This window comes from Dermacentor albipictus, chromosome 4 (assembly GCF_038994185.2).
Source record: "Dermacentor albipictus isolate Rhodes 1998 colony chromosome 4, USDA_Dalb.pri_finalv2, whole genome shotgun sequence".
Taxonomy (NCBI): domain Eukaryota; kingdom Metazoa; phylum Arthropoda; class Arachnida; order Ixodida; family Ixodidae; genus Dermacentor; species Dermacentor albipictus.
In genome coordinates, this window is record NC_091824.1 from 10,781,710 (window position 1) to 10,805,304 (window position 23,595).

Here is a 23,595-nt window from a genome sequence, read left to right on the forward strand (position 1 = left end):
GAATGTTGCAGCGAATTAGTGACGTGAACTACGAAGTCCTTCCTGATGGAAGTCAGCCTCCTCGACGTCGACAACCGCAATCTGAGATTGTGCACGTTGTGCGGTTGAAACCGTACTGTAGCCCCTAATATTCGACGTTTTCAGCCGCTCAGGCTAGTCTTGTGGTTGCTCGTCCATCAGTGCCTTGTGACTATATCGCACACCACAGTGATTGTGACTATAGCCTATGTGTTCGTCCTAGACCATCTCGGCACTGTCAGGTCAAGCCTATGCATGCTTTCCTTCTCTTGCCTTTTTTTTAAGAGGGGGTAATGCCACATGGTGTGCCGCTGCAAGAGACTGAAGAGGAGGAGAACGAGGTTCGTCTCAGCAGCGCGCGTCGCCGCTTGCGTTTTTGTAAAGTGCAACCGCCTGTATCTTGATGCAGCTTGTATACTCCAGCAGGGTATGCGCGACAATATTGCCGCTTTTGCCTCTTAACGCATACATCTTATCCTTGCCTATTCTTAGTTTCTTCTTCACTGCTTTTAGGCTTCCTCCGTTTCTGAGAGCATGTTAAATTTTATCCATATTATACTTCCTTATGTCGGCTCTCTTACGCTTGTTTATTAACTTGGACAGTTCTGCCAGTTCTATTCTAGCTGTAGCGTTAAAGGGTTTTATACATTGGCGTTTCTTAATCAGAACTTTCGTCTCCTGCGATAGCTTAGCGGTATCCTGTGTAACGAAGTTACCACCCACTTCTATTGCACACTCCTTAAATATGGACACAAGATTGTCGTTCATTGCTTCAACACTAAGGTCCTCTTCCTGTGTTAAAGGCGAATAGCTGTGCTGTAGCTTGATCCGGAATTCCTCTATTTTCCCTCTTACCGCTAACTCATTGATTAGCTTCTTATGTACCAGTTTCTTCCGTTCCCTCCTCAAGTCTAGGCTAATTCGAGTGCTTACAATCCTATGGTCACTGCAGCGCACCTTGCCGAGCACGTCCACATGTTGTATGATGCCAGGGTTAGCGCAAAGTATGAGGTCTGTTTCATTTCTAGTCTCGCCATACGGGGCTCCTCCACGGCCACTTCTGGTTATCCCTCTTGCGGAAGAAGGCGCATTAATTATCCGTAAGTTATTCCGTTCTACAAACTCTACTAATATCCCTCCCGTGCTATTCCTAGAACCTATGCCACATTATCCCACTAACTTGTCTCCAGCCTGCTTTTTTCCTACTCTGGCATTGAAGTCGCTGACCAGTATTGTGTATTTTGTTTTTAATTTCCCCATCGCTGATTCCACATCGTAATAGAAGCTTTTGACTTGCTGGTCATCATGACTGGATGTGGGCGCGTAGACCCGTGCGACCTTCAATTTGTAGAAGGTCGTATTTGTACCTCTTACTACCTTACCTCAATTTGTACCTCTTATGAAGTTTCACAACAAAGCAAGAAGGTACTGGTTAAATAACTTAAAGGGGCAAGGCAAGACGACTAAGACAAAAAGACCGAGAAGGAGAGCGCAGCGCGGATTGACATTTGGACAAGTTTATGCAGGTAGAACTTCTTGAAAGGTCAGCGGAAGACGGCTACGACAAAAAGAACGACAGACACACTTCAGCGCTGATTGATATTTGGGCAAGTTGGTACTGGTTTAGGAAACTAAAGGGGCAGCGCAAGACAAATAAAAAAAAACGAACGAGATAGGGCAGTGCTGAGCGACATTTGGGCAAGTTGATACTGGTCGAACATATTGAAGGAGAAGCCCAAGACGGCTCAGACAAAAAGAACTAGAGGCACAGGATAGCGTTGATGGACATTTGGGCCAGTTGGTACTGGTTTAATATCTTGAAAAGCCAGGGCAAGAGGACCAAGACAAGAAGGACGAAAAACAGAGACAGCATGGATCGACATTTGGGCAGGTTGGTGCAGGTTGAACATTTTGAAGGGGAAGACGCCTAACAAGAAAAGAACGAAAGACACAGGGCAGCGCTGATTCACCTTTGGGCAATTTGTACTGGTTGAACATCTTCGAGAGGCAGTGAAAGATGACTGAGACGGAAAGAACGAGACACAGAGAAGGGGTGATGGGCATTCGGTCAAGTTGGCACGACATTTGGGCAGTTGACACTGGTTTATCATCTTGAAGGGGCAACGCAAAGCGTCTAAGACAAAAAGAACGAAATATATATCCAGCGCCAATCGACGTTTGGGCAAGTTGGTGCAGGTTGAGCATCTTGAAGGGGCAGCGCAAGGCGCCTGATAAGGAAGGGACGAAAAAGAGCTGGAAATGCGGATCGACATTTGGGCAAGTTCGTAGTGGTGGAACATATTGAAGGGGAAGCACAAGATGGCTAGGACAAAAAAGAACGAAAGACACCGGGCAGCGCTGATCGACGTTTTGGGCAAGTAGGTGGTGGGTTACTATCTTGAAGGGGCAGTGGGAGACGACATAGACATAAAAACGCAGACACAGGGAAGCCCTCATCGACATTTGGGCAAGCTGGTGCTGGTTGAAAGTTTGAAGGGGCAGTGCAAGACGACTTAGACAAAAAGAACGAATGAGACAGGGCAACGCTGACTGATATTTGCGCAGGTTGTACTGGTTGAACATCTTGAATGGCCAGCGCAAGACGACTAAGACAAGAACAACGAATGACACACGGCAACGCTGATCGACATTTGGGCAAGTTGGTACTGGTCTTGCATCTTAAAGGAGCAGCGCAATACGACAAAGACACAAAGAATGAAATACACAGGGTAGCGCTGGTCGAGATTTTGGCACGTTGGTGCTCGTTTAACATCTTGAATGGGCAGCGCAAGATGACTAAGATAAAAACAACGAAATACACAGGGCAGCGCTGATAAGCCATTCGGGTAAGGTGATACTTGTTTAAAATCTTGAAAGGGCAGCGCAAGACCACTGAGACAAAAAGAACGAGACAGAGGGAAGCGCTGATCGACATTTCGGCATGTTGGTACTGGTTTAACATCTTAGAGGGGCAGGGCAAGACGACTAAGACAAAAGGAATGAAAGGCATAGCGAAGCGCTGATTAATATTTGGTCAAGTTCTTACCGGTTTAAAAACTTGAAGGGGCAACGCAAGATGACTAAGACACAAAGCATGAAAGACACAGGGCAGCGCTGACCGGCATAGGGGCAAGTTGGTACTAGCTTAACATCTTGAAGTGGCAGCGCATGACGACTAAGACAAAAAGAACGAAAGGCACATGGTAGCACTGATCGACATTTCGGCAAGTTGGTACTGGCTGAACATCTTCAAGGGGCAGCACAAGACGACTAAGAAAAAAATAACGAAATAGAGAGGGCAGCGCTGATCTACATCTGGGCAAGTTGGTCGACGACTATCAATTTGTCGACTAACTTGGGTATTACCGTTTAGTAGATCTAACGCTGGGAGTATAAGCCAGCGGCACTCAGAGGCATGGTCGACGGATGTGGAACATTCCTTTTGCGCAAAGGTGTCACGTATAACGTGATCTTAGAAGAGCAGGCACGTGGCTAATAAACCCTCGCATGCTACCTAATGACATCAAGACTTCCAGATTTGAGACCCTCGCTATAAATAAAAGAGAAAAGAAGGGCAACGGAGGGGCCTGGTTTTGTGAACTATAAGCTTATAAAGCCACCACACAATGAAGCAAGGAAAGCATCCCGGAAATTAGCTGTTATTGAAATTGGAAGGTAGAAAATAATGAAGAAAAGAAGAAATGAAAGTGGATGAAAAGATAACTTGTCGCCGGCAGGAGCCAAACCCAAAACCTCCGTATTACACGTGCGTTGCACTACCAGTTGTGCTTCAGTGACGGCAATCAATTTGTCCCCCAACATGGGTACTTGTTTATTAGATGTAGCCTTAGGAGCGTAAGCCAGTGCCACTAAGAGCCTTGGGGCGCAGACGTGGAACGTCATTTTAATTGGTACTGCAGCGCACGCGTACTGCGGATGTTGTGGACTCGGCTCCCACCGGCGACAGCTGATTTCCCCGTTAATTTCTTTGGCTTTATTGTCTTTTGGATTTAACTGGTTACTCTATACGTTTTGGGACTTGCATGTAAGAATTGTTTATTACGTATACTTATGTAGAAAGGCGTTCCTGTGCACACCTACTTCTCCAATGTGTTATGGTTATTGCTTTTTCTTTCTGCACTGCTAGAAATTTTAATAAATGATGACACATTTTGGTGGTCAATTTAGGTGTTCGGGGAAGTGAAGGGAGGCAGGCGCGCTGTCAGGCTTTCATGCCTTTTTGCCACTCCCCTGGGCACCTGTAGATTTCTTATTTCCTGGTCTCCTGAAATGAACAACTGCCACCCGGAAGGTAAGAAACGGCGGTGCTTTTATGCAGTGGGCGAGATGCGGGAGAAGCCGGGAGTACAAACTGACTTTGTATTGAAGCTAGCGGGGTGTCCACAGGCAGGGAGGTCCTCGCCGGCGTCAGACGAAGCATCGTTCAGCTTAGAGCAGGTCTTCTGGGCAAGTCGAATGAAACATGACACGCTTTTGGGAAGCAAGGTGCGCAGATGTAAAATTAAAGAGCCGTCCTGTGTGAGTGCTCTTACAGTGTACGTTCAACGACAAGGCGATCCCTTCATGCTTCACAAGCGCGCCCACAAATGGAACCGAGATATCTAAGGAAGAATTTTGGGGGGAACTAAAATCGATGGGACGACGTTGCATGTCTTCCACAGATAGACCTGCAACAATATTCATGGAAATTCAGGCCACCATGGTAGTACCATGAACTTCCTTGTAGGCTACTTGTTGAAACATGAAGTGTTATTAAGGCAGAATCGTAGTAACCTCACAAGGTCGGGTATATCTGTTGTGCTCCTTTGTGGTACCGTATTGTCCGACTAGAGTTTGTTCAGATACATTCACAGCTAAGTCGGCTATTACACTGGTAAAATTGAACGGAGATAAAAAAAATGGCTGTGGCTTAGCTAAGGTTAAGCCCAGGATGCGAAGCATACTAGCCTTTATTTTAGTTGTTGAACCACTGTTTAGCCTGGTGAACTGCTGTTGCTTGGCTATATTTTGTTCGGCTAGACGAAGAAACAACTCATGCGTTACTCTGCTTCGCCTTCAAGAGTGGAATGCGACAGCGTTCCCGTCGACCCGCCAAGGGGTGTATGGGCTACCGCGCAGCGACTACGCGCCCCGCATTGGACGCGGTGCGTCGAGCAACGTAGCGTTCGGCGCGGCAACGAAATGTGCGCCTGAGCAAGCGACGCACGCCTGAGCCTTAGAAACAGCTCGTTTCTAAGGCAACACCGCATTCACTAGAGGCGCTTTTGTACCGCTTTGAAGCATCGTACTCGTGGCTCTTAACTTATTTAAATAAAGAAAAAAAGTACTCGTGGCTCAGTGGTAGCGTCTCCGTCTCACACTCCGGAGACCCTGGTTCGATTCCCACCCAGCTCATCTTGCAAGAGTTGAGCCAAAGCCACCTAGAAACAAGCGCAGCTGCTTATATACCGCCGCGACGGCGCGAGTTGGAGCCCCGTTTCTCCTCTGTCGTGACGTCACGGTGTCACGTGGTATGGCATTGGGTCAAAGGTCATTGAAGGCGACACCGCCGCGCCTGAGGAGCTGGGTTGAGCTCTCGTAATATGCTTCGCATAAAAGCAAGAATGTCACTGTCGTTATTCACAATATCCCGTACCTATTTAATGCATTTTCAATATCTCTCTTGTAGTGTGAGTGGACCCTCGCACTATTACAAGTGCCACCTCAAGCCAAGAGGAGGATGTACTCGGTCTTCGATGCAAATGAGCATCTCAAGAAGCGCAATGATGTCAGGGTGCAGTACAAAGCTTTTAATTCAGGATGTGCCATATTCGAGGACTATCGAAACCGCCGTTTCATTCTTTTTACTAGTTGCTCTTTTAGGCTTGACTATTTTTGGAATCGGCTCAATAAGATCGCTAGATACGCACCAAAAAGCTGAGTAAACTCAAAGAAGAATGGTTCGCAACAAAATAACTTCCACGTAATATAGACGTGTATTCTCCGCTTTGTTCTTCCTATTTGTTGCCGTATCCATAACCTCGTAAAAGCTGCGCCGCGCGTCTGAAATAAATGCGAATTTTCTCACGTTCAAAAACCAAGAACGTTATTCAAATAATTCCGTGCAGTTCTGCATGCATCTGACTTCATATACACAATGAATATTTTACTTAATTGCCTCCATTAAATTTTGAAAGTATTGATGCTGCAATATAACGTACAAGGGGTCTTGCAGTTATGAGTTTTTTTGCTTTTGTGTCTTTCATGTGGCGTGCACCGGTTAATGCGGTTACAAATATTTTATAGCTGAGAAACATAAGGAATGCCGAGTGATGCATTCAGACTGGGATACATAGCGCAAAAAATTACACAGGGACAAGCAAAACACAGGACGAGCGCTAACTTTCAACAATTGATTTATTGCAGCTGGTGAGTATATATATATACTCACTGGGACGCCACTACAATAGAACACACTGAAGGGAAGGGGGAAAAGACAGTCATGTGACTATTATGCCCAAAAATTCAAGCTCTTTTCTTGATAAAAATATAGACGGCGTGCTAACGCACTCGTCACCTGCTCTGGCTATCTCAGCTGCTTCCACAATTTCCCTCGTAATCTTATTCTTGTGGCGATAGACAACAACAGTTCGTTTTAATAGCGGGAAGCATGGAGCCTTCGCGTCACATTTTCTTCAATGGGCAGCCAGATGCCCATCTATTGCGATGCTCTCCACTTTGTTACTATGCTCCGCCAGACGCACGTTTAAACACCTGCCCGTCTGGCCCACGTAGTACTTCCCACACGAGAGTGGGATCTTATACACAACATTGCGAGTGCATGCAACAAAAGGAACTTTGTGCGCGGTAGTGCAATAGGCTTTGTTTTCCTCATGGGACAGCTCATCACACTCAACCTCAAGAGTTTGTTAGGTGCTGTAAACACCACGTTTACACCAGAACGTTGCCCGACCTTTTTTAGGTTGTGGGAAACCATGTGAAAGTAGGGAATTGCCGCCACTTTTCGTTTTTCCCTTTCTTCTTTCCTTTCTCTTACGTGGTCCGCTCTCTGCTCAGCGCTCATGCATGAAGTTAGTTTCTTTTGACGATGCAGGCCTTCAGCAACCGAGATAATGATATGTCTCGGATAGTCTGCTGCTTCCAGACGAGCCACCTGCTTACTAAGGCCTTCATCTAGGAAGTGAGCACATGACTTAGATAGAGCGCATGACAGGATCGTACGTTCTTTCCTCAATGGACCTGTGAAGCGGGTATTGGAAGGCTGAGTGCGATGACAGAGAAAGCGAGAAAACTGCCGTCGTGACCCCCAACGGTCTTTACGAATTTAAGGTTCTTCCTTTCTGCTTGTGGTCAGCGCCTGCCACTTTTCAGCGTCTAAGGGATAGTGTACTGTTAGGCCTGAAGTGTCAAGCATGCTTGGTATCTAGACGACGTCATAGTACTCTCAGCTACATTTGAGGAGAGCCTAAGCCGGTTACTCACCATTCTCCAAGCCATACGCCCGGCCGACCAGACGTTAAAGCCCGAGAAATGTTATTTTTGCGTAGTGACTTGTGCTTCCTCGGCCACATTGTGTCGCGATGGTGTGCGACCTGGCCCAGACAAAACGACGCTGTGGCAAAGTTCCGCACACCCTCAGACAAGACGGTAGTGAGGTGCTTCATGGGGCTGTGCGCCTAATACCCACGCTTTATTGCCAATTTTTGATGTATTGGTGCACCGTTAACATGCCTAACACGACACAAAGTTCCCTTTCTGTGGGGGAAAATGAGCAAGTAACATTTAGCGAACTACCCTAACGCCTGCAAACGCCTCCTGTTCTTGGCCACTTCGACCAGGATGCCTCTACAGTACTGCACACTGGCGCGAGCAATGTTGGTCTAGGTGCCATACTGGTGCAGTGGCAAGGTGGCTCCAAAAAGTCATTGCCTACGCTAGTCGAACTCCCTCTCGAACAGAGGAAAACTACTCGACTACCGAGAACGAATGCGTCGCCGTTGTGTAGCGATTATCAAATTTGGCCAGTATTTGTACGGCCGTCCATTAAATGTTGTCGGCAATCATCATATATTTGTTGGCTGGCTAACTTGAAAGACCCACCTGGCCGTCTGGCGTGCAGGAGCCTTACGCTTCAGGAGTTCGACGTGACCAGAATTTACAAATCACGAAAGAGGCACACCAATGGCGACTGCCTCTCATGGTCACCCCTGGAGTCAGGAGGTACTGATGACGTGGACGTAGACGCTGTGTTTTTGGGCGTTGTCGGCGCCATCACCGTTTCACAGAAGCAGAGCCACGACCCAGAGCTGCTCCCACTCATTAATTTCTTGGAAGGCCGAAGAAGTTCCGCGACTCTACGCCTGGGAACTGCCGTCGTTTCGTCTCCGGAACAATGTTCTCTAGAAGAAGAACTCTTCTGCCAGTGGCAGCATGCACCTGCTTGTCAGACCAGCATCACTTCGCAAATGAATACTAAAAGCATGCCACGATGAAACCACTGCAGGTCATCTAGGCTACAAGAAAACATTGTCACGACTCCGACGCAAGTTCTACTGGACGAAGCTACCTGCTGCTGTAAAACATCACGTGCAAACGTGTGCCGACTGCCAAAGTCGCGAAGCACCCCCTGGCAAGCCCGCAGGCCTCTGACATCCGGTCGACGTACCAGGCCAGCCCTTCGACCAAGTTGGAATGGATTTCCTGGGTCCATTTCCAACTTCTACAGCTGGCAATAGATGGATCAGTGTTGCGACCCATTGCCTGACTTTGTAACCTGAACCTGGCAAGGTTTAACGCTAGAACGTTATCTTGTGATGCGAGTCTAGAAGTGTTATTGGAGGAATTAGCGGGCACTAAATGGGATATAAAAGGATCCAGTGAGGATAGGAGAACATAAGAAGCATATACATTATTAAAACGCGGGCACGTCCTGTGCTACAGGGGCTTAGTAAATTTTATGGCATTAACGAGAGGGTGGCAAGTCTTGTTGTGAAGCTTAACAGGTACAAATTGAAGGTCGTACAGGCCTACTCCTATACGTCCAGTCATGATGACCAGGAAGTAGAAAGCTTCTACGAAGACGTGGAATCAGCAATGGGTAAAGTCAAAACAAAATGCACGATACTGATGGGCGACTTCAATACCACGGCAGGCAAGAAGCAGGCTGGAGACAAGTCAGTGGAGGAATATGGCATAGGTTCTAGGAATAGCAGGGGAGGGATATTAGTAGAGTTTGCAGAACGGAATAATTTACGGCTAATGAATACCTTCTTCCGCAAGAAGGATAACCAGAAGTGGACGTGGAGGAGCCCCGAATGGCGAGACTAGAAATAAAATATACTTCATACTCTGCGCTAACCCTGGCATCATAGAAAATGCGAACTGGCTCGGCAAGGTGCGCTGCAGAGAGCATAGGATGGTAAGAACTCGAATTCGCCGAGACTTGAGGGAACGAAATAAACTGGTACATAGAAAGCCGATCAATGAGTTAGCGGTAAGAAGGAAAATAGAGGAATTCCGGATCAAGCTACAGAAAAGATATTCGGCTTCAACTCAGGAAGAGGACCTCAGTGTTGAAGCAATGAACGACAATCTTATGGGCATCATTAAGGAGTGCGAAATAGAAGTTGGTGGTAACTCCGTTCGACAGGATGCCAGTAAGCTCTCGCAGGAGACTAAAGATCTTATCAAGAAACGTCAATGTATGAAAGCCTCTAACACTACAGCTCGAATAGAACTGGCAGAACTTTCCAAGTAAATCAACAAGCGTTAGACAGCTGACATAAGTAAGTGTTTTTATTTACAGTAAGCAGCATACAAAGCTCACTGCAGGGGCAGGGGCTAAAGGCAATCAAGCCTGACAAAGGTCCCTGTCCCTCCGCAGTTCGTGGCAGCTCACACGCTTCGAGTTCAACAGAGTAAAAAAAAAAAAAAGATTGCAGTACATCAGTTTCAGGAAAATGGACAACTAGCTACTTGCAAGAGTACACATAACAAATCACATGAACAAGAGAAAAAATATACATAACATCTCTAAACAATCATACAGAAGAGGTCGCGCGCACGCCATAATATATAGCTACACAAAATAAATTCAAGAAATTTGAAAATAAGAATGCATGAGGATACGATGAAATTACTTTATACATGGAAACACTCAAAATACTAATTCTTGAATGATTTAAGCATTGGTCGAGGCATGAAAATTCACAACTTAATGATTATACTGTATACCTGTGGTAATTAATAAGTTCTTTGCTTGTTTTTTAAATGCAGCACTACTGCCTGTAAAGTTCAATCTATCTGCAAGAATATTCAAAACATGATGTGTCTGGTACGCAGCACTTTGTTTTCCGTAATTAGTTCTTACTTTAGGTGCTCGAATCCTTTGTTCTCGTAAACAGTAGTATAGTTTTTCGGTGCGGCTTTGTTCATATAATTTATTTTGTTGAATTACTTGGAGCAATTTAAAATAGTATAACTGATCAACCCTGAGCATGGAATGTTTTATGAACAGTGGAGCAGTTGGCAGGTCTTGTAATTTTCCCCTGTACTTTTCGAAACAGCGCAATATTTTCTTCTGCATAGTAACAAGTCTATGGTAATTTCTTTGCGATGTTGTTCCCCAGACTAATATCCCATAAGTTACCTTAGAATGAAAGAGTGCATAGTACATATTCAGTTTTAACCTTAATGGGATTAAGTGTACTGTTTTGTGAAAACTACCAACTATTCGCGCTAATGCGGTAATCAGGTGATTTACATGTGTATTCCAGTTTAATTCCTCCTGAAACCACACACCAAGAAATTTTTGTTCCCTAACGTGTGTAATACAATTTCCTTCAAATGTGACACGTATTTTACTTATAGGCTTGTTTATAGGTCGGAATATCATATAGGTTGTTTTTTTGGCATTTAAGCGTAGCCTATTTTGCCTTAACCATCCTGAAAGATGCCCTAAATAGTTATTTACACTGACTTCAAGTGATAATAAATTGTCTGATGAAAAGAAAACGTTTGTATCATCAGCGTACATAATAAGTTCAGGGGAATCAGGAATTTCTACAATATCATTTATATAAGCAAGGAACAATAGTGGCCCCAATATGGACCCTTGGGGGACTCCTTGGTTTAATTTTATCTTTTTAGACATTGTGTTATTAATTTGCATGAATTGATAGCGATCTTCAAGATAACTTTTGAAGAGTTGAAGTGCGACTCCACGCACTCCATACCTCGATAATTTCTGAATTAACAGTTGGAATTGTATGGAGTCAAATGCTTTTTGAAGATCAAGAAAGAGCCCAAGTGTGTATTTTTTCTTTTCCATATGGTCGATTATCTTATCCTTAATATATAATAGAGCTTGCTCCGTTGACTTATTTTTTTGAAACCCATATTGACTCTTTGTTATTATTTGATGTTTATCAAAAAAGGATGCAAGTCTACTGTAAATTACTCCTTCAAATATTTTTGATATTGTTGGAAGCACAGATATTGGTCGATAATTTGCTAAACTATTGATATCACCACCTTTGTGTACTGCAGTGACTTTTGCCACCTTTAACTGTTCCGGAAATACACCGGCAGTGAGGGTGAGGTTGATAATATAGGACAATACATCACATATCAATGGTGATATCAATTTCAACTCAGCAGAACCTATTTCATCAATACCTGATGCAACATTATTTTTAAGTTTTCTGATTAAGTTTTCTACTTCAACCGGATCTGTGGGAACCAAAAAGATAGAATAAGGTACAGTAGACTTATCAGCAGTTGGGGCACTTTCCGTATTTCCATCGGTTGCAACATAGGAGCCCGCGTTTATGAAGTGTTCATTCATGACATTGGCCAAACTTTCGCCGCTGAGTGTTTCGCCATTAATTGTTAGGTCTTGTGTCCTATGACAGCCTTTATTCCTGTTCGTAAGCCCATTTATAACTTCCCATAATTTTCTCTGATTGTTGTAATTTTTTTCAAATAACTTTTCATAGTAGTTCGCTTTAGCCTTCCTTATATCTGAAGTTAAAACATTTCTATATGCCTTATATTTAGTGAACGCGTCAGTCTCTCTCGAGTGGATGAAATCGTGGTACAACTTATTCTTTATTTGAATGCGCCTGTAAAGATCAGAATTTATCCAAGGCTTTCTGCATTTTTTATTTATATCACGTGAGAACTCATGAAGTGGAAATGCTGCATCATAACTAGCACGCAACAGCTTTAGGAAGGCGTTATACCTGATGGAAGTATAATATGGATAGAATTGAACACGCTCTCAGGAACGGAGGAAGCCTAAAAGCAGTGATGAAGAAACTAGAAATAGGCAAGAATTGGATGTATGCGTTAAGAGACAAAGCCGGTAATATATATATTAATATGGATGAGGTTGTTCAAGTGGCTGAGGAGTTCTGTAGAAATTTATACAATACCAGTGGCACCCACGACGATAATGGAAGAGAGAATAGTCTAGAGGAATTCAACATACCACGAGTAACGCCGGAAGAAGTAAACAGAGCCTTGGGAGCTATGCAAAGGGGGAAGGCAGCTGGGGAGGATCAGGTAAAGTAAAGGATGGTGGGCAGATTATTCTAAAAAAACTGGCCACTCTGTATACGCGATGCCTCATGACCTCGAGCGTACCGGAATCCTGGAAGAACGCCAACAGAATCCGAATCCATAAGAAAGGGGACGCCAAAGACTATAGATCGATCAGCTTACTCTCCGTTGCCTACAAATTATTACTAAGGTAATCGCAAATAGAATAAGGAACACCTTAAACTTCTGTCAACCAAAGGACCGGGCAGGATTTGGTAAAGGCTACTCAACAATAGACCAAATTCAGACTATCAATCAGGTGATAGAGAAATGTGCGGAATATAACGAACCCTTATATATAGGTTTTATTGATTACGAGAAAGTCTGATTCAGTCGAAACCTCAGCAGTAATGGAGGCCTTACGGAATCAGTGTGTAGACGAGCCGTATGTAAAAATGCTGAAAGATATCTATCGCTGCTCCACAGCCACCGTAGTCTAGCATAAAAAAGCAACAAAATCCCAATAAAACAAGGCGTCAGACAGGGAGATACAATCTCTCCAATGCTGTTCACAGCGTGTTTACAGGAGGTATTCAGAAATCTGTACTGGGAAGAATTGGGGATGAGATTTAATGGAGAATACCTTTGTAACTTTCGATTTGCTGATGATAATGCCTTGCTTAGTACATCAGGAGACCAATTGCAATGCATGCTCACTGACCTGGAGAGGCAGTGCAGAAGGGTGGATCTAAAAATGTGTCTGCAGAAAACTAAAGTAATGTTTAACAGTCTCGGAAGGGAACAGCAGTTTTCGATAGGGAGCGAGGCACTGGATGTGGTAAGGGAATACGTCTACTTGGGACAGATAGTGACCGCGGATCCGGGTCATGAGACTGAAATAATCAGAAGAATAAGAATGGGCTGGGGTGCGTTTGGCAAGCATAATTAGATCATGAAGAGCCGGTTGCCAATATACCTCAAGAGAAATGTGTATAACAGCTATGTCTTACCAGTACTCACGTGCGAGGCAGAAACCTGGAGGCTTACGAAAAGGGCTGTACATAAATTGAGGGCGACGAAACAAGCTATGGAAAAAGAGTGATGGGTGTCCGTTAAGGGAAAAGAAAAGAGTAGATTGTGTGAGGGAACACACTCGAGTTAATGACATCTTAGTTGAAATCAACAAAAAGAAATGGGCATGGGCAGGACATGTCATGAGGAGGGAAGATAACCGTTGGGCATCAAGAATTGCGGACTGGATTCCAAGGAAAGGGAAGCCAAGCAGGGGGCGGCAAAATGTTGGATAGCTGAGCGGGGTAGCTGGGTAGCGGGGTAGCTGCAGAAGTATGGGAGAGGCCTTCTCTCTGCAGTGGGCGTAGCCAGGCTGATGATGATAATGATGACATGAAACGCTGTGCGGAGACAAAAGCTACACAGTGGGGCACAGCAGCCAAGGCAGCTCAATTTCATCGAAAACGTCGTCCTTAGGCATGTCGCCACAAAAGTATTCATCACCATAGGGGAATTGACTTTACTGCCGAAATCCTTGACTCGGTTCTGAGACTCAGTGGTACAAGCCACCGGAAAACAACCGCATACAATCCCGGGATGAACGGACTAACCGAGCGTCTTAATGAGACCCGCGCAGACATGCTATGCATGTATGTTGACGTGGAGCATAAGAACTGGGATCAGATTTTGCCTTACGTAACCTTCGCCTACAATACTGCTGGACAAGAAACTACTGGAATGACACCGTTCAGCTTGGTCCATGGTCGCAAAGCCATGATGACGCTCGATGCCATGCTACCGCACGGGTTTGACGACATACCTTCCGATCTTGACAAATTTAATCCGCGCGCCGAAGAAACCAGACAGCTTGCCCGCATACGTATCTGCATTCAGCAAGACCAAGATGCCAAAAGATACGATCTTCGACACAGGTCCGTTTTCTCTATTCCCGGTGACAAAGTGTGGATATCCATGCGCCCTCGTGGGCTTTCCGAAAAGCTCCTAAGATGGTACTTTGGGCCGTGCAGAGAGCGATGTAAATTACGCGGTAGTTCCTGACAGTGACGATAGCTCTCGTCGTCGCAAGCACGTACCCGAAGTAGTACATCTGGTACGGATGAAGCTGTACTTAACAAACTGACTTCTGATTTTTTTCTTCTTATTTCTTGTGCTCTGTGCCGTTTTATGCAGCCCTCATACGCTTAAATTGCACGATGCTGCCATACGAGGGACGCAAATGCCGCGACTGTACTCCGATAAAGAAGGGAATGCTAGTATGCGCGCGCGTTTTTGTCAAGGCGCAGTGAAGAAGAAGGTTGAAGAAGATGAAGGTTGGGCTCTGTATGGGCCCGTTGTGCCTCCCGAATAGTGCTCTACGACGCCTGGTCTTGACCTCGCGAAAATATTTTGCGAGGCTCGCTCTAGTTCTTGCCAAGTAAGTTGAAATGCGCAAGTTGAGATGCGCAATTCTGAAAAATCGCCTGTCCTGTTACATGTTACCTGTGACTCTGACCTGGACAAGGTGCGTTAGATCATCTGCCATTCCATACTCGACACTACTTGTGTCATGGTGCCCGCCGATGTAACAGCTAAAAAACAATCGAAGAGCCTAAGTTCTTGGTGTCCTGCATATTTTTAAAGAGAGTTGGTGGCGTGTTTCTTCAGACAACCACACACATATCCTGAACCATACGGTTTTGTACCTAGCAAATGCACCTGATAGTCGCTTTATCTATCTGAGCGCTAAACTACTGCTGGAAACACAACCTTCAATTATGAACATCAGGTGCCTTTTGACCAATATTGCATACGTTACAGTCTATAGTACCTCAGTGTTGCACTCGTTCATTAATCCCTGCTACAGTGTTGCTGTTGAGGGCGTCGCCCTCATGCAAATTAAATTTCCCCTTAATACTCTCTTCAGCAGTTGACTTTGCATGCGTAGCATTTTATTAATCTCTATGCTAATAGCACTGGTTCTACACTGCAATGACTGTCTTTTGTTTTTGCTAAGAATTAAGCTTCAGAATGGCTCTGAAGTGTACTAGTCTCTCTGAATTAACTACGATTTTTACGGATCAGAGTCTATCGACTCCGACTGTCTTGCATTTGAACATACAGTCAGCCCGCTCTGAGCCACGTGAATTGTGGAATTGTTTGGAGGATTTTAAGCCTAAATTTTTTGTCAATATGTTAACTGAAACTTGGTACTGCAACGATACTGATAATGTGCACATTGATGGATATAATGGGCCCTACCTAAATGTAGAAACTAGCGGTGTCGGTGTACGCACTTATGTGGAAAGAAGTATCAGCTATTAGTATATTGATGAATGGCATCGATGTTGTGAAGACGTTGAAGTTCTGCGTTTAAAATTCGAAAACTCTCTTTTCACTCTGGTGTATAAACCTCTTCACGGTTGCATTAACAATTCTTATTATTTTCAGTGAAAATAATAAGAATTGAAAAGAAAAACCTCAGAGTTGAAGAAAAAATCATCCTTGTCCGGGACCAGAACGAATTTTTCTTCAACTCTGAGACTTTTCTTTGGAGGAACCCGCATGGGTTTCCTTTGTAGCAATTGCTACGAACGGGTGGATGACTGATTTTCCCTTTATTCATCATAAACATCGCGATCTTGCAACAGAAACTTGCTTTTCGTTTAAATCGATACACTGAACTTTGGGCAGTTCCACGCCCACGCACTACTTATGGCCTTCAAGCACTCTCCTACTATCTTCCCGCAATACTTAACAAATACAATCTAAGTGATGTAAACATGCGTCATATATCCAAGAACACATTACTGCGAAAATTTCTGTTCATGTTAACTTTTTGTTTGCCACTCTGAAAATTATTACTTTACAGTTTCAAAGTTGGCCTTTCTGCGTTTGTAGCACACACACACACACACGCATATAATATATATATATATATATATATATATATATATATATATATATATATATATATATATATATATATATATATATATATATACACAGTGAAGTAGACGCGCGTATGAAGCGGTTTATTGACGTTTCGGCCGGGGTCCGGCCTTCATCAGAATGCATTGCATGGTGTCAGTACAGTTAATATACATGCGCTTATCAACCAAATGAAGATACGTTAACATGAAAAACGAATAAAATGGGCGAACAAAATACATCCGAATCGTTCAAAGGATAGCTGACACGTGTATAGACCGATGGCGATTGCAAACATATAATCTAAGATACACAGTATAAAAACGTACCGAAATGAATTGTAAGAACCAATCGCCACGTGACAACAAAACGTCGATATGCGCTCAATATGTGCTATGTTATCAAGCAAGCACAGACACAGAAAAAGGGGAATAGCGACGTACTAGTAGAAGAAGGGACAAGTGACGGGCTACAAAGACAGGCAACTCAATTTTCCTACACATTCATTCATACCACACGCGACAGTATCAAAAACGAATAAAATGGGCGAACAAAATACATCCGAATCGTTCAAAGGATAGCTGACACGTGTATAGACCGATGGCGATTGCAAACATATAATCTAAGATACAAAGTATAAAAACGTACCGAAATGAATTGTAAGAACCAATCGCCACGTGACAACAAAACGTCGATATGCCCTCAATATGTGCTATGTTATCAAGCAAGCACAGACACAAAAAGGGGAATAGCAACGTACTAGTAGAAGAAGGGACAAGTGACGGGCTACAAAGACAGGCAACTCAATTTTCCTACACATTCATTCATACCACACGCGACAGTATCAAATTTATAGATAAGGAAGGATTCGCGGGCTTCTCTATCATAATTTGAGCGAAATCCAGATTCAAGCAACGTGACTTTCAGTTTATCAAATGAGTGGTCAGGAAGATGTACGTGCTTTGAGATGGGCAGGTTGGGCAACGTGTTAGCGTGGGATTTATGATTGTTAAAGCGGAATCTGAAAGGCCCTTCTGTTTGTCCGATGTACCGTTTTTTGCAGAGCGTACATTCAAGCATATATATTACGTTTTTTGTGTCACAATCAAAATCGCCTTTGATTTTTAAACAAAAGTTTGAAGACGTACTAGTAACCTGTTGCGATGTGGCCATGTAGGGACATACTTTACATCGCGGTTTTCGACAAGGATGGCATCCGATGGCATCAGGGCAGTCAGTCTTAGATGATGATGCTAGTATATCTCGAATATTTCTAGCTTTACGGTATACTGCTTTAGGCGGATCAGAGAATATGTTTTTGAGGCGTTCACTTTGCATTAGAATATTGTGGTGTTTCTTTAATACATGCGAAACATTTGAGACTGACGCAGTGTGGGTTAGGACAAGGTTTGCCTGGGGTGAGGGAGTCGGTTTGTTCTTAATGCAAAGAAGCGTCCTTCGGTCATGCACGTCTGCGCGTTTTATTGCATCGTCAATTAATTGTGGTGGGTAATTTTGTTTGGCTAAAGCGTTTTTTAGGGTACCACAATTCTTTTGAAACTCTGATTGCTCAGAACAAATTCTTTTAAAACGTAAGGCTTGGCTATAAGGAATGCTGGTCTTGCAATGTTTAACGTGACTGCTATCGAAGTGTAAATATTGACATCTATCTGTCGGCTTTTTGTATAAGGCAGTAGATAGTTTATCATTTAGCACTGAAACGCTGACGTCAAGGAAGTTAATAGTAGATGCAGAATACGTGTGAGAAAATGATATAGATGGATGGGCATTGTTAAAGTCAGATATGAAAGAAAGCAGTTCTTGTTCCCCATGAGGCCAAATCAGAAAAACATCGTCAATGTAACGTTTGTAGTAAAAAGGTTTTAAGGTCCTGGTTAGCAAAAATTTATCTTCTAGCTGACCCATAAATATATTGGCGTAGTTCGGGCCAATTCGCGTACCCATAGACGTCCCACTAATTTGCACATAGTGTTGTCCTTCAAATTCGAAGTTATTTAGTTCCAAAATAAGGGCTAGCAAACTTGCCAATGTGTCGCTGTCGATGAGTTTCTCGGGTGATACACATTCGTAGCAATTGACGACTGCCATGATGCCATCAGAATGTGGAATGTTAGTATACAAAGATGCTACATCAAGTGTGACCAAAAGAGAACCTTGAGGAATAATGAGATCGATTATATCCGACAGGAAGTGGGTAGTGTCTCTTACATAAGAGGAAAACGTAGCTGGGATATTACTAATCAGGGAATCTACGTAGCTGGACAAATTTTCTGTGACTGTACCTATACCAGAAATGATGGGACGACCTGGGTTGTTTATCTTATGTATTTTAGGTAAAAGGTAGAAACGACCAGCAACAGGACTTAGTGGAATTAGAGAATGAACCGCATTGTCAGGCACCTTTTTCTTCTTGACGAGATCTAGCACTGTGCTTTTGATCAGAGATTTATATTGCTCAGTGGGGTCATGATCAAGGCGTTTATAGAACGTCGCGTCTGCTAGCTGTCTGTGGGCCTCTGCGGCGTAATCGGACTTGTTCATTATGACAACGGCACCACCTTTGTCAGCAGGCTTAATGACGATGTCTTATACATCGGTCTATACACGTGTCAGCTATCCTTTGAACGATTCGGATGTATTTTGTTCGCCCATTTTATTCGTTTTTCATGTTAACGTATCTTCATTTGGTTGATAAGCGCATGTATATTAACTGTACTGACACCATGCAATGCATTCTGATGAAGGCCGGACCCCGGCCGAAACGTCAATAAACCGCTTCATACGCGCGTCTACTTCACTGTGAATATTTACCCGGACCCAGAACTGCTTTTTTTCTGGCATATATATATATATATATATATATATATATATATATATATATATATATATATATATATATATATATATATATATATATATATATATATATATATATATATGTACAGTGTATTTAAACCTTGCCACACGTAGTCAGCGCGAATGTGTAGCCATGTTGCTTCCTGCTGTTCACGGGATGGTGGGACCAGTTCAGCTGCCGTTCTGCAGCTTTTATCCTGCCATCCCTACCGCTTGTATACATCAGTGTACTTATGTGGTAAATAAACTTAAAGCTTCAATCTACAAAGTGGGCCGATCTGGTAGACAATGCGATACGTGTTTGTGTGGGTCATGTGGCTCGCGTGGTGGGGCTCTCCGGGTCATATCGTCTTCCCGGGCGCGCATATGCTATATGCACCGAAACGCAATGCATAAGATTAATAGTTCTGTAGCATTTCATTACCCGCTCCACAAAAGATTTGTGTCGCATAGACTCCAACATGTGATGTATGTACTGAAACATTGCGGACTGAACACTTCTTGCTCGTTCACGACTTGTTACAAATTTGGAATGATGAGAAACGTACCTGAGAAATGGTTTCCTCAACCTGTGCCACTATTGCGAACACATGTGGGTTACTCTGAACAATAACATGTCTAAAAATTCTACCTGTTCTGTAAAGGTAAACTCACAAGCGAAACGTAGCCCCTCACTATATTCCATAAACACATTAGGTAACGGTGTCGCAGCTATTACAATGTGGGCCTGGGATTAGGTTAAGTGCCAACGCCGAGCATAAGCAAAAAGAACAGGAAATGTTGCACATAGGGTAAGAACACTCAAGTGTGTTTGCACGTCAGCTAGATAAGGAGTATAGGCAGGTTGCGGACATAGTTCCCGCGCCTACAAGGGCGCCCCTCGCGGCGGCGAGCGCGGAACCGGCGGGATAAGACCGGCCCGCCTGCGTTCGGAAAGCCTGTCTGCGCACTGTTTCGTGCGTAGCTGTTGCCTTTTCTGAGCAATGGCGAAGTGCAACACGAGCTGTTGCGTAGCGGGCTGCAACAGCACGTACACCAAATCACGAGGAACAAAGTTTTACAGGTTTCCAAGCCGACCGTATCAAGCAGAATGGCGTCAACACTGGACAGCGCTCGTCCAACGGCATAAGCCGTTTTATGTTCCGGCGTTATGCCAAGCGCGTTAACGCTGAATTCTTTGCTTTTACAGCAATGATGGCAGCAACGGGACACCTGCAGTGCGTACCAGGATATACAGCAAACAAAGTAGTTTGTTCCCATACTGTACCGCAGTAAAGCAGTGGAACTTTTTCCCAATCCTCTCCCATTCATAGAGCGCTAGGGCTTGCTGAGGTTTGAGGAGTGGTTGCAGCTGTTTGAGCTGACATAGCACCCTTCTGCGCCCAGCATATTAACTCAGGGGCAGTTGAGATCACCAAAATGTTTGACGGCGTGGTTTATTGGAACCTCCTTTGCACGCACTGGAAAATCGCAACATAAAGGTATCGCACTTCCAGTAACTTGGGCGAAAATATTTTCACAACATAGTCTAACACAACTGGTGAGGTGCTCCCCTTTTTTGTGTTTGGGGAGAGCAACGTTAGAATACCTCGGGTAGGTCTTACGAGTCGTTCGTACGCCCCACGTTCTTGGATGAGATGTTTTGGATTCGTATTTGCCGTCCTGTATGTACAGAGAAACTGCCGCGGCGTCCTTGCACTTCCCTGCGATGCCAGCACGGCAATCGCAGCTCCCCGCTAGGATTTGTCTGCTGTCGCCGATCTTCAAGAATCAATGTCGCCTTTAATTTCATGCGTCCACACCACAGAAAACGAAGTAACTTACGCGACGCTTCACGCATCTCGCTGGTGCGGTATTTTTCGTTTGCTGAATACACCTAGCAGTCACTTCCGATCAGTGCGAGTTTAACGCTTCACTCACGTCGTACACGTGCCCCACTTCAAATAGACGACTTCCTTTCTCTAAATTCTTTTCACGAAAAAAGCTGTGGAGATCTTGTAAATCCCAAAACCCGGTTAAAATTAATATCGGCGCGCTGTTTCTCACCATCGCTACCGTTTGACAGGGCACCAAACACGCAGCGCGGGCTGCTGACGCCACGAGTAATCCTACCACATTCGCGCAACTATTCGTCAGATGGCGATAGGTGTCGGAAAGACAGGGCGCCGCCTAGCACTTGCAACGAGCCCATGGTTGCGGAGGAGTAAAGTATGGTTCGCGGCGTCAAGAGCATAAATTACCAAGGTATTCAAACTAAATTAGAAGAAAAAAGGAAAACCGCCGTTGTACCGTATGTACACAAGCTAGCGCAAGGGCTTAAGAACGTTGGTTCAAGGTACATCATTGATGTTCGTTTTTCTGCGAAGCATAGGATAGGTCGCATATGCCCATTACTTGATAGTGTGCTGAAGGAAAAGCAAGTGAAGGGAAAATGCACTGCCAAACATGTGAACAGATATATCAGTTGTGCTAAGCAGTTTGTGTATGCCATTCCGTTATCTTGTGGTCGAGCGTACGTGGGACAAACGAAGCGATGTGTGAATGTTCGACTTCGGGAGCATGAGCTATCGCTTCAAGGGGTTGCGCCACTCATCTCCCGGAGCATTACAAGTCGTGCGGTTGTCGCCCTGAATTTAAAAGAACTAGCGTCATTTTTAAACACGCAAGCCAATTGACAAGGGAAATCGCCGAAGCTCACAATATAAGTATTAGGGAAAAAGCGTGTATCAGTGAACCGTCTATCACTCTTTATGACAAGGAACTGTATTACCTATGCCAATTTTGATTATGTGTCACTTTGTCACAGTTGCCTCGACGCATATCTGTATCTTGTGCATGTCATGGTTATAACATGGCTCCTATATATATGGTAGACATATCTTTAATAAAAATCAGTTGAGAGTCAGCGCTGTGTCATCGTTTTACACTTTCTGTTGTCCTCGTCTTCGGTGCGCTGTTACAACCCATACCATGAATCCCAACCAACTGGCCCAACTTGCCGTTCTGATGCAGATAAGGAGCAGTCACTAGTTTAGCAATGGAATGGGGATTGTTCTCGCTAACTGGTCTGACTAACTGCTCGGCGGCCAGCTTCCCTGCGCACTGGAAGGGCCCCTTCGGTGGGCGAAGCGTTGAGCTTTGCAGTCTCCGTTATCAGTGAGGCCATGATAAAAGGTTTAAGCACCAATCCACGGGTCAATGCTGTCGGCACAAGTGACATGACCTGTTTGAAGAATAACAAAACATTCGTCATGATACTGCTTGGCGACCAGCTGACGTACACGTGCTAACTGACGGTTTCCTAAGCGGTGTGTCATCAAAAATTACAAAGGGGAAGGTGGCTGAGATCTCATGTAATGCACGTATCTGTTCTTTCTCAGGTATTCTCGTTTTTCTTGTGGCCAACTAATGCAGGCTTCGCTCGTGCTTCCGGTGCGAAATAAGGACGAAACGAAGCAGGAGAGACCCGAAGCTGCACGCGAAGGGGTCAAGTGCATCTACCGCAAGAATTCTGTCCTCTGCTACCAGTCTCCGTGAGCCTCGCCGACACTGGCCCTGTTTACGAGCCTCACGTCCTGGCGCAGTGTGCTTTGCAGGGCCCCATCTGTGAGCTGTGGCCATTCGTGCTGGTTACACGAAAAGACAAAAAAGCATGCGTTTCAAATCCGATGTGCTTGCTTCTGTTTCACTCAATAAGCCGGCCAGCCAAGGTTTTCACTAAATGGCACAGGCGTCCATACAGACAGCCGCAAATAGGCGAATGCTGTAGACCTGGCATGGCTTGTGTTGCTTACGGCTATGATTCCAGCTGACTCACGTGGAAACCACCTGCTGAGCTTGACGCATTGCCTTAGAAAGTATTCTCAGCTTGTTCACGAGCACATATAGAGCACATACATTTCCCGCTGAACATACAATGTTTAATACGCGCTTGTAAGCAGCAATAATACGGGAAGAAAGTTAAGCTGGGCTAACCTTGTAATCCAGGATGAACAGCCCTGCAGAATGAAGTTCGTTAAGGCTTATCTGCAGTTCACCACTGTGGTGGTGTGTGAAGTCCTCCTCACTTGTGGAAGCCTAAGTGGGGCACAGTGACCGCTGCACAAACGACAAAATGAGGAAGCATGCTAACATGCCTGCAGGAGAATTTTTATGCACTGTAATTCCTGTGTTTGGCAGCCGAGAGCTAATGGTATAAGG

At 44.5% G+C, this 23,595-nt stretch overlaps 1 protein-coding gene across 1 annotated transcript in view; it reads left to right on the forward strand.

Moving 5' to 3' along the window:
• Positions 1-23,064, forward strand: part of LOC135904940 (uncharacterized) — a 161,785-nt gene extending 138,721 nt beyond the window's left edge. Inside the window, exon 5 of the mRNA XM_065435942.2 lies at positions 22,810-23,064. Coding sequence (XP_065292014.2) covers positions 22,810-22,932 — 123 coding nt within the window. The 3' untranslated portion in view covers positions 22,933-23,064. The remainder of the gene's footprint in view (positions 1-22,809) is intronic.
• The last annotated feature ends 531 nt before the right edge of the window (positions 23,065-23,595 follow it).